Source organism: Vulpes lagopus, chromosome 23, assembly GCF_018345385.1.
Source record: "Vulpes lagopus strain Blue_001 chromosome 23, ASM1834538v1, whole genome shotgun sequence".
NCBI classification, from domain to species: Eukaryota; Metazoa; Chordata; class Mammalia; order Carnivora; family Canidae; genus Vulpes; species Vulpes lagopus.
In genome coordinates, this window is record NC_054846.1 from 35081572 (window position 1) to 35095885 (window position 14314).

General features: G+C 37.1%; 1 protein-coding gene across 1 annotated transcript in view; it reads left to right on the plus strand.

The window, feature by feature from the left end:
* Window positions 1-398: 398 nt before the first annotated feature.
* C23H12orf50 (chromosome 23 C12orf50 homolog) overlaps window positions 399-14314 on the plus strand; it is a 39527-nt gene continuing 25611 nt past the window's right edge. The window contains exons 1-4 of the mRNA XM_041739201.1: window positions 399-474; window positions 2631-2770; window positions 6645-6764; window positions 7108-7228. Coding sequence (XP_041595135.1) covers window positions 2741-2770; window positions 6645-6764; window positions 7108-7228 — 271 coding nt within the window. The 5' untranslated portion in view covers window positions 399-474; window positions 2631-2740. The remainder of the gene's footprint in view (window positions 475-2630; window positions 2771-6644; window positions 6765-7107; window positions 7229-14314) is intronic.

The following is a 14314-nucleotide window of genomic DNA, read 5'->3' on the forward strand; positions in this document are numbered from 1 at the left end:
TTTTAAGTAATGAATTCTTTCAGATGGCGGTTTCACACTACTCTGGAGAAAGTTAGTTGCCTGTTCTCTGTAATAAATTCCTGTAGACGTTTAGAAATGTTCAGAGACACACCCCCCTCCAGCCCCCACCCCAAGGCCTGATGGAAACGGGTTTCCTGGGTGCAAGCAGAGCTGTAGATGAGACACCGGGCACCCCGTCCTCACACACGCACTAACACCCTTCTCATGACCCCTCATCGTGCTGCATAATATGGTCGAAGTTTTCCTGATGCTCTTTACTGGGTGCAAAAGTTAGCCTCAGTCCCATCCCAAACCGGATTTCAATCTCGATTTTTTTTTCCATAGGAATCTCTTTTGTCTTAACTATGAGCTCCCCCAGAGTCCAGATGGCTTGAGTTGTTGGGAGTCCCATCAACTGCAGAGCTAGTCCATCAACAACTTTGTTGGACTCCTTGCTCCCACGAATATTGGAGGGTAAGTGATAAGAGGGCCAATGACTGAATAAAATATGCAATATTTAGCTAGTAGCCTCCAGCAGGGGAGTTCTGACCACTGCCATTTTCACCTGCTTCCACAAGACCCAGGTCTCATTTCCGTAACTGTGTTATCTATAAGTTCCCATAGAGTCCAGCATTGTCCTGACTTCATCCTTGGAAAAGACATCTATATAGCAAAGGCCTCCCAAAGAATATCCCTTAAAAAAAAAAAGTGCTGTTTTTTTGATTGCTGGAACCAGACAGGAGAAAGAAGAGATTTGCCATTTCATTTACTTTCTGTTCTGCTGTATTTTTCTCCTAGGAAAACACAAAAAGTCCAAATATATATTCATATATTAAAGAGGGACAGGGGACTAGAACACCTGATGCTGGCGCTGTGAACTACTGGGACGAGACACTTAGCGTTTCGTAGTCAAGCACCAGTGATTTTCTGTTCCTCCAGAGGAATCCCAACAAGCAGCTTGTTTAACGGGTCTCAAGGGAACGACAATTAAATAACCCTCACAACTATCAACTGTCATTTCCCAAACTGCCACAGAATCTTCTAGGTCCAACATTCTGTCATTTCTGAGACGGGATCATCTTTTAAAACATTCTACTTGCTGTTTGAATAGTAGTAGCAAGGCTAACCATTCCTCAGGAAGCACTCTATTTCCAGGGCTTTGATTTCATCAGTGCCTGGAGCAAAGCCTTTGGCTGAGACAGGGGAGTCCAAGGCCGGGGAGAGCCTCAGGTCCAACTCACAATTACAAATGGGGCTCCTATTCTAATGGGTAGCAGCCCGCAGCTTTGCCTGATTCTCATAAACCTGAAGAGCCAGCAAGGAGATACTACTGGCCCCTGTACTTAAAGTGGTGTAATTGGATCACAAATTGGAAGACTTTCTTCTCTGACTGATGTGTTTGAATCAAAGATGAAAAACACTCAGTGTGAGTCTACCTTGGCCAACACAAAATACTTAGAGAATTCTCAGGCCTACTCCCAGCTGTGGAGGCACCTTTCCCATCCTTCTTCATTACAGGGAGTAAAAATCCTCCTGAGTATGGTGATAGCATTTCCTGAAAGACTAGAATGAATTTTACAACAGGAAAGACGTGACTAAGAGAAGGGAGAGGGAAGGAAAGAAAATAGAATTTTGTTTAAAAAAGAAAAAAAGGAAGAAGAAATTAAGGCTCCAGGCATTCTAAAGACTGACAAAATGTAAGGATCTATTTACTGTGTTTTGCAATGACAAAAAAAAAAAAAAAAAAAAAAAATCTCCATTTTGGTTTGACCTGTTTTTGCTGCGTCTAATGGAATGTAATTGTTCCCAACATACTCCAAAAGGTAAAAACATTTTTTCATCCTTTCCCCTATGGAAAAATAGGGACTCTCACAGCGGCTTTAATCATGATGTTACACGTAATCATGCAATAATGGTGTTTGGTAACAGTATTTAGAAATAATCCATGCAGCCAAAAGCTCACAGGCAGAGAAAGGGTTTATCTGGAAGCAAAGACCACTTAAAGATATTTCCTAGAGGTGTTTTTCTCAGTAACCTATGTGCTTAAAATGAGTACATTGTTGTTCTAGAGTTAGAAGGTAGGACAAAACAGAAGGCAAGATATTAAGTTTTTAAAAAATAATATATATCTTTGCTAACATTTTCAAAGGTTTAGCCAAATCTTTATTTTCTACTTCTTCACTTTACTTTTAATATTGCCTATTTCTTTTTTTTCTCTTATTTACAATTACAGGCAAACAACTCTTTTCTAAGCTTTACTTCCTTATTTTATTTCCTGGATTTCTACCTTAAAGTATTTGAAAAGTTCATACCAATTAGTCTGTTTTACTTAACTAAGTGAGAATCCCTATGCCTTTATCTTCTTAATTTCCAATTCAAAGTACATTGCATTTTAAAAATACATTTTGATCTGCTGTAATATGTCATATCTATGGCTTCTTCTTAAGTCGCCTCCTATGAATAATTTTATTGATTTCTGCTAGGTTTTAGTTCTTTTATTAAAGATACTAAGATGAAGAAAGACTTCAGTAACTACTGATTGAAATGTCTCTTCTGGGAATCAGATTACTTCACTTTGTCTTCAACAAATTCTCAAAATTTATAGACACTCTGGAACCTTTCTGCTATAGGAAGAAGCTATTCCTCCTTTTATGATGGATGAAAAATGAATGGAATATAGCTACAAGATGAATAAATAGTCCAGTTATTTTTGGGTACCTATTAAAATGACACAATCTGAATGATTTTTCCCCCAATTCAATGGATAGCAGTGAGTACATATTTAAATAATTTTACTTAATATCTTGGGAGTATAGATAGTATATCTACTTATTAGAAAATTTTAGTTTTGTTTCCAAACCATGTATAGAAATGAGAGTTTAGAAAACCGTTATTAACTTGTGAAATACTTAGTACTTTTAACTATGAAATTATGAACTAGCTTATGACCCAGAGTCAATCAGAACATTAAAAGATTTAAAAAAAAAGAACATTAAAAGATAAAATATTTTATTTTTACTAGTCTATTTGGTTAATATACTTGAATTGAGGAAGAGAAATACTATGCAGAATTTACTAGGGTAGGCTAAGCCTACAGTTACGTGTGAGGTCATTTATGATGAGCAAACAATGGATTAGGTAACAATGAGGAAAATTCTGGAAGTTTGAGTTTGTGTGCTTACTAGCAACCACTTTCAACATTTCTGCAAAGCTAGAGAAGGTATCTTCTAATTTAAATTTCTTTAAGAATTATCTATTGTGTAATATACTGTCAACAGGAGGTCAGTTTTAAAGGAATACTACTGATAGCCTGAAAGACTGTGGAAAAGAAATTCTTTTTCCCCCTTACACACTGATAGTTCTTCTATTTGCATTCCTGCAATTCTTATATTAAAAAAAAAAAAACATTGGATTAGCAGCAAGAGAGTTGAAAATGGCAGAAGTTGGGAATGACTGCTATTTCTTTTTTAATTCCACATGCATAAAGGTAAATATTGTACAATTTATGGTACTTCACACGCTTAAGCTTTTTAGTAGAATGAAGGAAGATATGGCAATAATTGGTATTGCTGAGTCAAAATTTACTATTTTCCTGCAAAATACTTTACATATTTAAAATCTGAAGTAAAGGCTTATCAGGTATTTTTGACATATTGAATCTCTGAGGAAATTAAAATTATGATTTGTTTGAAACTACATATATGTTCCAGTTAATGGATTTTTTTATCTTTGTGTGGCACTTTTGCCTATATTATGGCTCCTTGAGACATATTTTAATACTGAAACATATTGAAACATTATATGATACATCATATTGTTATAGTTAATGTGATTCCAATCATGTAGATTCAAAAAGTTAAATTCAGCTCACTATCAAGTTTGGTTTAATAATAATTGATTCCCTATTTGAAATTCATTAACCTGTTACTGAATTTTCCCCTGTCAAACAGTCTAACAGCAAATATTTGATAACATGGAAAAAGGAAAAGAATTATTATAAACAAATTAGCCAAGTATGAATTCAAGTTTATAAGGTTAACTGGGGAACAAAAAAGAAAACCCTTTAAGAGAGTAGGATTAATGGATCTCAATAAAACCAAATAAATGTAGCAATTTGGAGATTCATGTTCATGCCTGAATGAAAGATACAATGTGTCTGATTTAAAGTGTTTTATCTCTGCTAGGAAGCCTGAAGGGAGTCAGCCTCTTTGACCATGAGAATTTGATCCACTTACTTACCTGTCCCTTTATGATTAAACCTAGAGATGATAAGTAATGATAGAATTTATATTCCATGTGTGCAGAGTTTGTCTGTTTCACGGCTGTATCTCAAAAGTACCTACCACAGGTTGGTAAATTATCAATAAATAATTAAATGAATACATAATAATAGCATCTGCAATAATTTTTACAGCACATAATTTTTTTACAATCTCTGAGGAGGGCATCTTATCTGTGAGGATACTGAAGCACAGACAGGGTAAAGAATGAATTAACTTTGTAACTATGGACAGGTAACAGAACCAAGAGTTCAAATATTGTTTATCTAGCCCTGTCCCCTATCTTGTACTACAAGATCCACAGATCCACTTTTATAAGGGGAAAATTGTGAAGACAGGCATAAGAGGGTGAGAAAGGTAAGAAAAAAACATGGAACATGTCAAAACAGAACTTCATGGATTATTTTTATTGTATGTCATGTACTTCTCTGTCAAAAAGACAATGACCTGCAGTTTTTCCAAGTGTGGGCCTATGTGTTAAAGAGAATAAAAAAAAAAAGTAATAGCAGCCTATTAAAATAATCCACATTTACTTTTGTTGGTAAATAAAGGTATATAAAGATGGGGCTGTGCATGTATAGATGTATTGGCACAATTGTTTATCTTTGTAGACCAAGGGCATAAAGAATACACATTTTTAAATTTTTTTTAGAATTTTTATTTATTTTTATTTTTTTAATAAATTTATTTTTTATTGGTGTTCAATTTGTCAACATACAGAATAACACCCAGTGCTCATCCCGTCAAGTGTCCCCCTCAGTGCCCATCACCCAGTCACCCCCAACCCTTGCCCTCCTCCCCTTTCACCACCCCTAGTTCCTTTCCCAGAGTTAGGAGTCTTTCATGTTCTGTCTTCCTTTCTGATATTTCCCACTCATTTTTTCTCCTTTCCCCTTTATTCCCTTTCACTATTTTTTATATTCCCCAAATGAATGAGACCATATAATTTTTGTCCTTCTCCGATTGACTTATTTCACTCAGCATAATACCCTCCAGTTCCATCCACGTCGAAGCAAATGGTGGATATTTGTCGTTTCTAATGGCTGAGTAATATTCCATTGTATACATAGACCACATCTTCTTTATCCATTCATCTTTCGATGGACACCAAGGCTCCTTCCACAGTTTGGCTATTGTGGACATTGCTGCTATAAACATCGGGGTGCAGGTGTCCCAGCATTTCATTGCACCTGTATCTTTGGGGTAAATCCCCAACAGTGCAATTGCTGGGCAGTTCTATTTTTAACTCTTTGAGGAACCTCCACACAGTTTTCCAGAGTGGCTGCACCAATTCACATTCCCACCAACAGTGTAAGAGGGTTCCCCTTTCTCCACATCCTCTCCAACATTTGTTGTTTCCTGCCTTGTTAATTTTCCCCATTCTCACTGGTGTGAGGTGGTATCTCATTGTGGTTTTGATTTGTATTTCCCTGATGGCCAGTGATGCGGAGCATTTTCTCATGTGCTTGTTGGCCATGTCTATGTCTTCCTCTGTGAGATTTCTGTTCATGTCTTTTGCCCATTTCATGATTGGATTGTTTGTTTCTTTGCTGTTGAGTTTAATAAGTTCTTTATAGATCTTGGAAACTAGCCCTTTATCTGATAGGTCATTTGCAAATATCTTCTCCCATTCTGTAGGTTGTCTTTTAGTTTTGTTGACTGTATCCTTTGCTGTGCAAAAGCTTCTTATCTTGATGAAGTCCCAATAGTTCATTTTTGCTTTTGTTTCTTTTGCCTTCATGGATGTATCTTGCAACAAGTTACTGTGGCCGACTTCAAAAAGGATGTTGCCTGTGTTCTCCTAAGAATACACATTTAATGTAGCATAGTGAGCTAATTACTTAGAACTCCACAATAATATGAACTTTAAGCTCTGTTCACTTTCCCTATAAAAACACACTTAACAGTATTTCCATAGACTAAGAAAACATTATCTAATAATTATTAATAGAGATAATCTCTACTATTTGAGTGTGACCTGCGATTCTTAAAAGAAAACAAAACAAAAAAAACTGGCTTTTTCCAGAAAGAGAAATTAAATTGTTTCATCAATGGATTGTGATCAAGAGCATTCCTGTTCTCATATGTTTATTCTTAGTGAATCATACAGATTAACTGATATCAAAGAGTAGCATTTTATTGGTGACTTGTGGCCATGTTGTACTATTCAATCATTAGGTTACGTTGCCAATCTCTCACTAAAATTAAACAAATTTACTAAAATTTAGACTTATGACCTTATTTTGTAGCATTTTCTTGTGATTCTAAGTTGATCTAGTCATATTTTCTTTAATTAGCAACCTACTGTTGTTGAACATTAATGTTGGTATGTTCAATTTTCTATAGTGTTTTTTTTTCTTACAGGGTTCCCAGTGCCGATTCCGACACTGTGAAGAGGCTCTTGGCAGTGACACTGTGTGCTCATTATGGAGAGAGGGAAAATGTTTAGATCCACTTTGCAGATTTAGACACATGGAAATGCAGGTAGAATTACTTGCCATCATCATGTTTGTTAAAAACCTCTCCCGTCGATAATATTGAACTCTACTCTTACAACACAATAGAGGAAAAAAATGATTCTTTCTTCCACTACTTAATTTTAGGCATTTTGCATGCTACTTATAAAATTCTTATAAAAAGGGAGGAGTATATTTTAGAAATACCTATTGTGTCTTTTAAATAGCAGAGTCTAGAAATACAGGAAACATACATGATCCTAGATCAGTAACTGAGATAGTTTTGTCACACTGTGTCGTATTATAGTGCATTGTATTTATTTTGAATATGGCATTTGATCATTACGTTTCCTCCACCTCTTTTTGTCTAGCAAAACTGCAGCATTTCATGCTTCTGGGAAACTCAGCCTCTTGGTTGTGTGAAGATCAGTTGTATCTTTTATCACAGCAAACCTCGCAATATCAATGGATTATTTTTGCCACCAAGTAGCAGTGAGTATATGTTTTAAATAACATGGACTTAACATATTATAATGTGGTTTTGGAGTAGTAGCATACAATGATACACTAAAGTATGGCAAAATGAAAATGGTATAATAGCCAATGGATGTTTTGGGATGATTCTATGGAGAATCATGAGATAAAGCTTAGAATGAGCCATCAAGTAGCTAACCAGATGAAGTGAACAAAGAGCAAGTTAAACTTTCTCTGTGCATATCTAAAGTGGACTTTATTCATCTATACATGAACTGGCTAATGACCTCACTAGGTAGAAGGAAAATTATGTCTCAGCAAACCATTGTACAGCTGGAGCCAAGCTTACAGGTCATGCCTCACTGTTGCTCCCTGGGAGTGTGCAGAAATCTATCTTATAGATTGGGAAAGCAAGGGCATGCCCTGAGCTGCACACTTCAGCTTCTAGAACAGCAGCTATATATGTGGTTCTTTCTAAGCTTCAGTTGTGGAGAAAATGCAATCCCATTGCTGGAAAAAAAAAAGAAAAGAAAAGCTGTGGCACAATTCAGTCTTCCTAGATGATACTGAGATTCTACTTTGTGATGAACCTGAGCCTGAGTTCTGGGAAGGGGATACAGAGTACACCATACCCTAAAACAGTGAATGTCAAAGATCTTGCTTAAGAAGTTGGGACTGTCAGGTTTCCCTTGTGTTGTAGCTATATCACTCTTCTGTTCTGGCCCTTGTGTTTCTCACAATGGAATCATTCTAGAAATGAGCTTATCAGTCCTTTAGGATGTGAAAAATTGGCTTCAGATAATCTTTTGGCAAATGGTAAAAGATAGGTCCACTTGTTATATTCTTCTGGAAAACTCTGACCTTGTGGTATTCATCATATATACAATATCTTGATCACTGATTTTCTTCTTCACTAGACTGTAAACATGAAGATGGAGATCATAACTAGTTTCCTTATCAACACTCTCTGCAGTGTCTGGAGCACAGATGCTCAGTAAATTTACGGATAGATAGATGGATGGATGGGGGGTGGATAGATAACTACTGACACTACTGGGGTCCTCCTGTAGTGAAAGTTATTGTACCTACTAACGGATCAACTTGGCTTCATTGCTTTACATAGAGTGTAATTTTATTTCACTAGGAACATTGTACTAAATTCCTTATAATCCCATTAATAGTTTGCTTTTAAATGTCTATGATAAAATTAACTATCTTTCAAACTAGTTCTTTTGGGACTAGAGGAAAACAGACTGCACCTCTGCACAAGAGAAGGGTGGAATGTCTTTTTAACTGACAGTTGTTGGGCTTCCCATTTTTAGACCACCCTGGGCTAAATTTTGTAGGGATACATTTTATTACTCTAATTTTTAGACATAGAATGTGGTGGTCAAAGATTCCTTCTGGCTTTTCTGGAAGTCTTAATTTCTTCAACAGGTATCAAGACTGAGCCCAACTCTTGAGTCAGCTTTCTTCTCTCTCAATAGGGTCAAGACTAGATCCATGCCCTGGGACCAAACCCTAGGCATTGTCCCTCCATTGTGAGAGGGATACATGAGTTTCACAGGCTGCCAACATCCTGCTTTCTCTCATCTCATTTTCTCTATCTTATACACCCAGCCCTGCGTCCCACACACTCTCATCATGTCCACTTACCTGATTTGAATTTGCCAGGACTAATTTCATTCTGCCCTTTTGTTGTTGTTGTTTATGTCAGTTCATCTGACATCTGTTTTGAACAATAAAAACACTCTTGTGTGTTTCTCATTAGTTCTCACATTATTACCATACAACACTTCAGACACCAAAATGGATGGATTTTTTTTCCCCACATCAATGATTTTTTCCAAGCAATTCTCTGCAACACCAGTTGGGTATCCTACAATTCAGTTCTAACAGTACCAGGAGTTAGCACAGATCTCATGGGTTAAAGGCTCCCAAAAGACTCTCCTCACCACTACTTCAGATGTCAATCCAAAGTAGTAGGTCCCCAGGCTACTCAAACTTCTAACTTGGCTACAAATCAGAGGTTCTCATGAGCTTTCTCCTTGGATTCTATCATTTGCTAGAATGGCTCACAGAACTCAGGGAAATAATAACTTACATTTACCAGTTTATTATATAATATAGGATATCATAAAGGATACAGATGAACAGCCAGATGAAGAGGTACATAAAGCAAGGTCTGCAAGGATCCAGAGCACAGGAGCTTGTGGAGTTGGGGTGTGCTGTCCTCCCAGTATGTGGATGTGTTTGCCAATTTGGAAGCTTTTCTAATCCTGTACTTTTGGAATTTTTATGGAAGCTTCATCATGTAGACATGATCGATTATTAGCTCAATATCCAGCCCCTCTCCTCTTCCTGGAGCATAGGGAGGAAGGTGCTTAAAGTTCCAAGCTTCTAACCATGGCTTGATCTTTCTGGTTCTATCAGGAACCCACCTAAAGTCACCTCATTAGAACAAAAGACACTCTGATCACCCAGGAAATTCTGAGATTTGAGTTCTAGGTCAGAAACCAGAATCAAAAACCAAATATTGGAATGAAAGGTGCCCCCAGCACTCTTGTTACTTAGGAAATTACAAGGCTTGTAGGAGCAGTGTGCCAGGAATTAGGGGCAGAGACCAACATATACAGTGTCTATTATTTCACAGCAGGGAATACCAGAAACCCCATTTCTCAAGTGACTCACTCCTACCTTTATGTGGCTCCTTTCATCCACCCTTCCCCAACCTTCTATTGTTAGCACGATTCTTTCTCACCTTCCTCTCTGAACTTTCCCTTCATCTTCACAGATGTAAACATAATTCCTTCTATGGACCCTGCTTCTCCTGCAGTACTCTCTGAATGGTTGCTGTTTTTCCTCCCAGTTCTCAAATAGCATTTGACTTGGAGGTGAGGTAGAAGGTCCCCTTGGTCCTCTGCCAATTTCAAATTGTTCTCTGTCTCTGCTCCCTAAAACCATCCAGCTTGTATCTCATGCCAACAGGTTATATCATTATTACCTCAGTGTTGCTGGGTTTTCTGTTTTCTAGTTTTTTTTTGTTTTGTTTTGTTTTGTTTATTTTGTTTTGTTTTGTTTTGTTTTGTTTGCCTCTCTTTATATCCACCCAGGTCCCTCTGGTTTTTCAAAAGTCTGCACTCCTGACTGCTTGTCCCTCTAACAGTACCCCTGTGTCAATTCTTGCTGATTTCAGTATATAAATATATGATGCCTGTCACCCTAGCCTCTCAGTTCCTTGAATTTACTTCCTCCACTGATCTTATCATCTCCATCTCAGTCACTCTTTCTTCGTTGTATCCAAGTGCTAATTTTCACCCCCATCCCCACCCCATGATCTCAGTTACATGCATTTCACCCTATGACCTATTTTTCTATTTCAGTCCGTCTATAATTCTGGTGTAAACAATACCTCAGATCCACTGGGATCTCCAATTCATTGATTGTGCCATCATTTCACAATCCTTCACCCCCTGGATATCATCCCCTGGTAATCTGCCCCTGTGTACCTTCACTGTACTTGCTTAGCAACCATAACACTGGTCAAACACAACTTGCCACCTACTCAGTGACTGAATCCATTACAGCTTTGAGAAAACATGTAAGTGTGCTTATTGGGTTAAGTTCATGAGCACAAACCTCAAATGAGACCTTAATTCTGACTACCAATGACACTATGCATTATTCCCCCAGTTCTTCTATACTCTCCTAGACTATCATTTCATACCTTCCCCTTCTTGTAAACCTCCTACCTCTCCCACCTCAGGTGATGACCTTCTGTCTGACTGAACTGAGAAACTGTAACAAGGAGAACCTCTACAGATTTCCATCACTATACTCACCTATTATAATGTGTACTTGCCTCTTCCCTCTCTTACCAAAGATGAGCTCCTATCTAAAGCCCATCTTTTGATTTCTTTTTTTTTATTAACTAGATGTTACCCACTCTAGTCTACTCAAGAATACAAATTCAACAGTTCTTTCCTCTGTCTTTTACATTTTTTTCATGTTTATTGGATCATTCCTATCAGCATAAAAACATGTATTTATTTCTCTTAACTATTAAAAAAGTTCTCCATTTTCTCACAAGTTACTACCCTATATTTTTCTTTCCTTTTGTAGCAGTTCTCCTCAAAATGGTTATCTATTCATGCTATTATTAGATCCTTCTCTCCTGTTCTCTCTTGATCCTGTGTAAATCAGACCTTTCAGCCCTTCTCCAGTGATATACAAAAATGTTAAATCTAGTGGTCCCTTCTCAGTCTTACATAACTTGAACTATTAGTAACACTTGACACATTTGATTACCCCTTTTTCATTTATATAATTCGTATCTAAGTTCACATCATACCCCCCCCCTTTTTTTAATCCTACATACCTAGTGCTCTATTTTCACTCTCCCTTGTTGATTTTTCCTCAACTATTTACATGTGGAATGTTCTAGGAGTTAGTTTTTGGTTCCCTTTTCTTCTCTGTCTACTCCTTTGGCAATCTCATCTCTCATATCCAATCCATACAGAAATCCTGTTAACTCTACTGTCTTATTATACCCAGAATCTGCATTCTCTCATAATCTCAGCTACTCCAACCCTGGGCCATGCCACTACCATCATCTTGTGCCTGGATATAGCAACAGCCTCTTAACTCTTCAACTCCTGTCCCTCTATGTCTGCTCAAAGCACAAGTCAGCAGATTGATACTCTTATACACAAATCAAATATCATACCTCCAAAGGCTTTTCATTTCATTCAGAGTAAAATCAGAGTCCTAAAAAAGGCTTAAATAACTACTTAATCTGATACCCTGTTAACTCTCTGAATTTATCATCCATAACTCTTGTTATGGATGCTCCTCTGCTTACTCTGTTCCAACTATCCTAGTTCCCTTGCTTTTCCCAGCCTTAGGGGCCTTGCATGAAATGCTCTCCTGTCATTACCTTCATGGTTAGCTCCTTTACCTCTTCAAGGCCTTACACAAATATCAGCTTTTTAATGACATCTAATTTGAACACACTACTCACTTCCTCCCTATACATTTCCAATCTTCCTGGCTTTGCTCTAATTTCTTTTTGCCATATTTCTTTTCTTTTTTCAGATACAATATATCTTACTTGTTTACTACATCTATTGTTTCTTGCATGACTCTCCCCTATAGAATGAAAGTTCCATATGAGAAGGAATCTTTATTTTGTTCACTGATGAATCCCAAGCACCTAAAGGAAGAACAAAATATTACTTTTCACATAGTGGCCAGTTTTATCCTTGGAAGTCCTGAGCAGTATGGATTTGTGTTAAGCAGGTGTGCTCTAGTAAAAAGGATTCAGTTTCCAGACAGGGAATTAACAAGCTCATTTGAATTATGCATTGAACTACCACATCATCTGTGTTAGTTTTGAAGATATCTCAATACCTCAGAATGTATAATTTGATTTTCTGTAGACCTAATGTTTTCTACAGTATTTCCAGGAACATCTATCTACCAACATTCACATTAACCCAAACTAGGACCATTAACTAGTCACCTTAGACAAAGATTACATTATCAGTTTGTACTTTTATTAAAATCAACCCTTTTATGTTTCAGTAAATGCATGTGATTGATATATTCAAGGTGGGATTATGATAATTGTTTGAGAGCAAAATATAAGTATCAATTCACACATAGTACTGTGGACCTCATGTATAATTTTGTCCCTTAGGTTAAAATAAGATAAAATGTAGACATTTAAATGTGCAACTTGTAAGAATTTCTAGGACTTCTGCTTAAGAAATCTAGACTCATCATGAGTTGGAGCCACAGCAATGCTATCTAAGTCACCAGCTGTGCTCTTCCAGAATGAAGTGCTTTGCCAAAAGCAATTTTTCAATAGTGGATTTGCCATTGTGTGTTATCTCTAAGCACTAAGTGCAATTATCAAGAGTTCTACATTTTTTGTCTGAGAATATAAAACTGCCATTTAGTCTTTTTGCAATTTAAACTTTAACCTGCTAGCAATTAAAAGAAGTCTTGGACTCTTTAAAGAGACTTCACTTAAATGTTGCTAAACCAGGCGTTTAAAAAAGACATGTAATCCCTCTGGTTACCATCCCCAAGTTTAAAAGTAAATAGCTACTAAATCAAAAGATCATGCTAAGAAAACATAATTCAGTTGATATTTGCTTTAATTATAAGAATTTTCTAGGCATTTCTGAGTACATTTCATATTTTCTTCACAAGCATGGTAGGTTATGTGATCTTTCTTCCGTGGTATATGTCAGAGGTTAGTGTATTCAAACTCTTCCTCCTAAGAAACTTCCTAAGTTTCGATAAGGACAGTTGTTCAAAACACAGTAGCTCACACACTGAAGCAATTGCTCACCTCCTTGACTAATTGCCATGTTATTCTATTATAAATGAATGAATGGAATAATTCCTTATTTTTTCTAAGTTAGTATCTTTGAGGTGCCTTGGGCAGCTGCCTATCTGGCCAGTTGAAATGAACTTTAGATCAGCTCACTTTAGAAGGTCTAGCCTAAATGAATATGTATACATGACCTTTTAATTCTAAGTCTTGGCAAACCATTGCTTAATAAATGATTCTTAAGGGGCGCCTGGAGCTTGGGTGGCTCCGTGGTTGAGCGCATGCCTTCAGCCCAGGGTGTGATCCAGAGTCCTAGGATACAGTCCCACATCAGGCTCTCTGCATGGAGCCTGCTTCTCCCTTCTCCCTCTGCCTGTGTCTCTGCCCCACCCCCTGTGTTTCTCATGAATAAATTTTAAAAAATCTTAAAAAAAATGGTTCTTAAGTAATTTAGTACATACTATAACTTGAATATTTGAGTTGGTAAAATAGAGTAATTTTGTGGGGGAGGACAATTGTTAATGGTTTTAAGAGGATAAAAACCTGGTCCACTCAATTTTTTCTTTTTTGGGGGGAGAGGGCGATGGGTAGAGAATGTCATAATCCACACAGTGGAGATGCCTGGAACAATTTATGTTTGGATGGGCGACTCCTCATCCTGACTGGACACTGTTCACATCTTTGGTCCAAAGTGCTTCTAAAAGTACAACAAAATAAAGTCATGTACTCAAATATTAGTTCTCTAGGCCTAACATTTGTTAGTT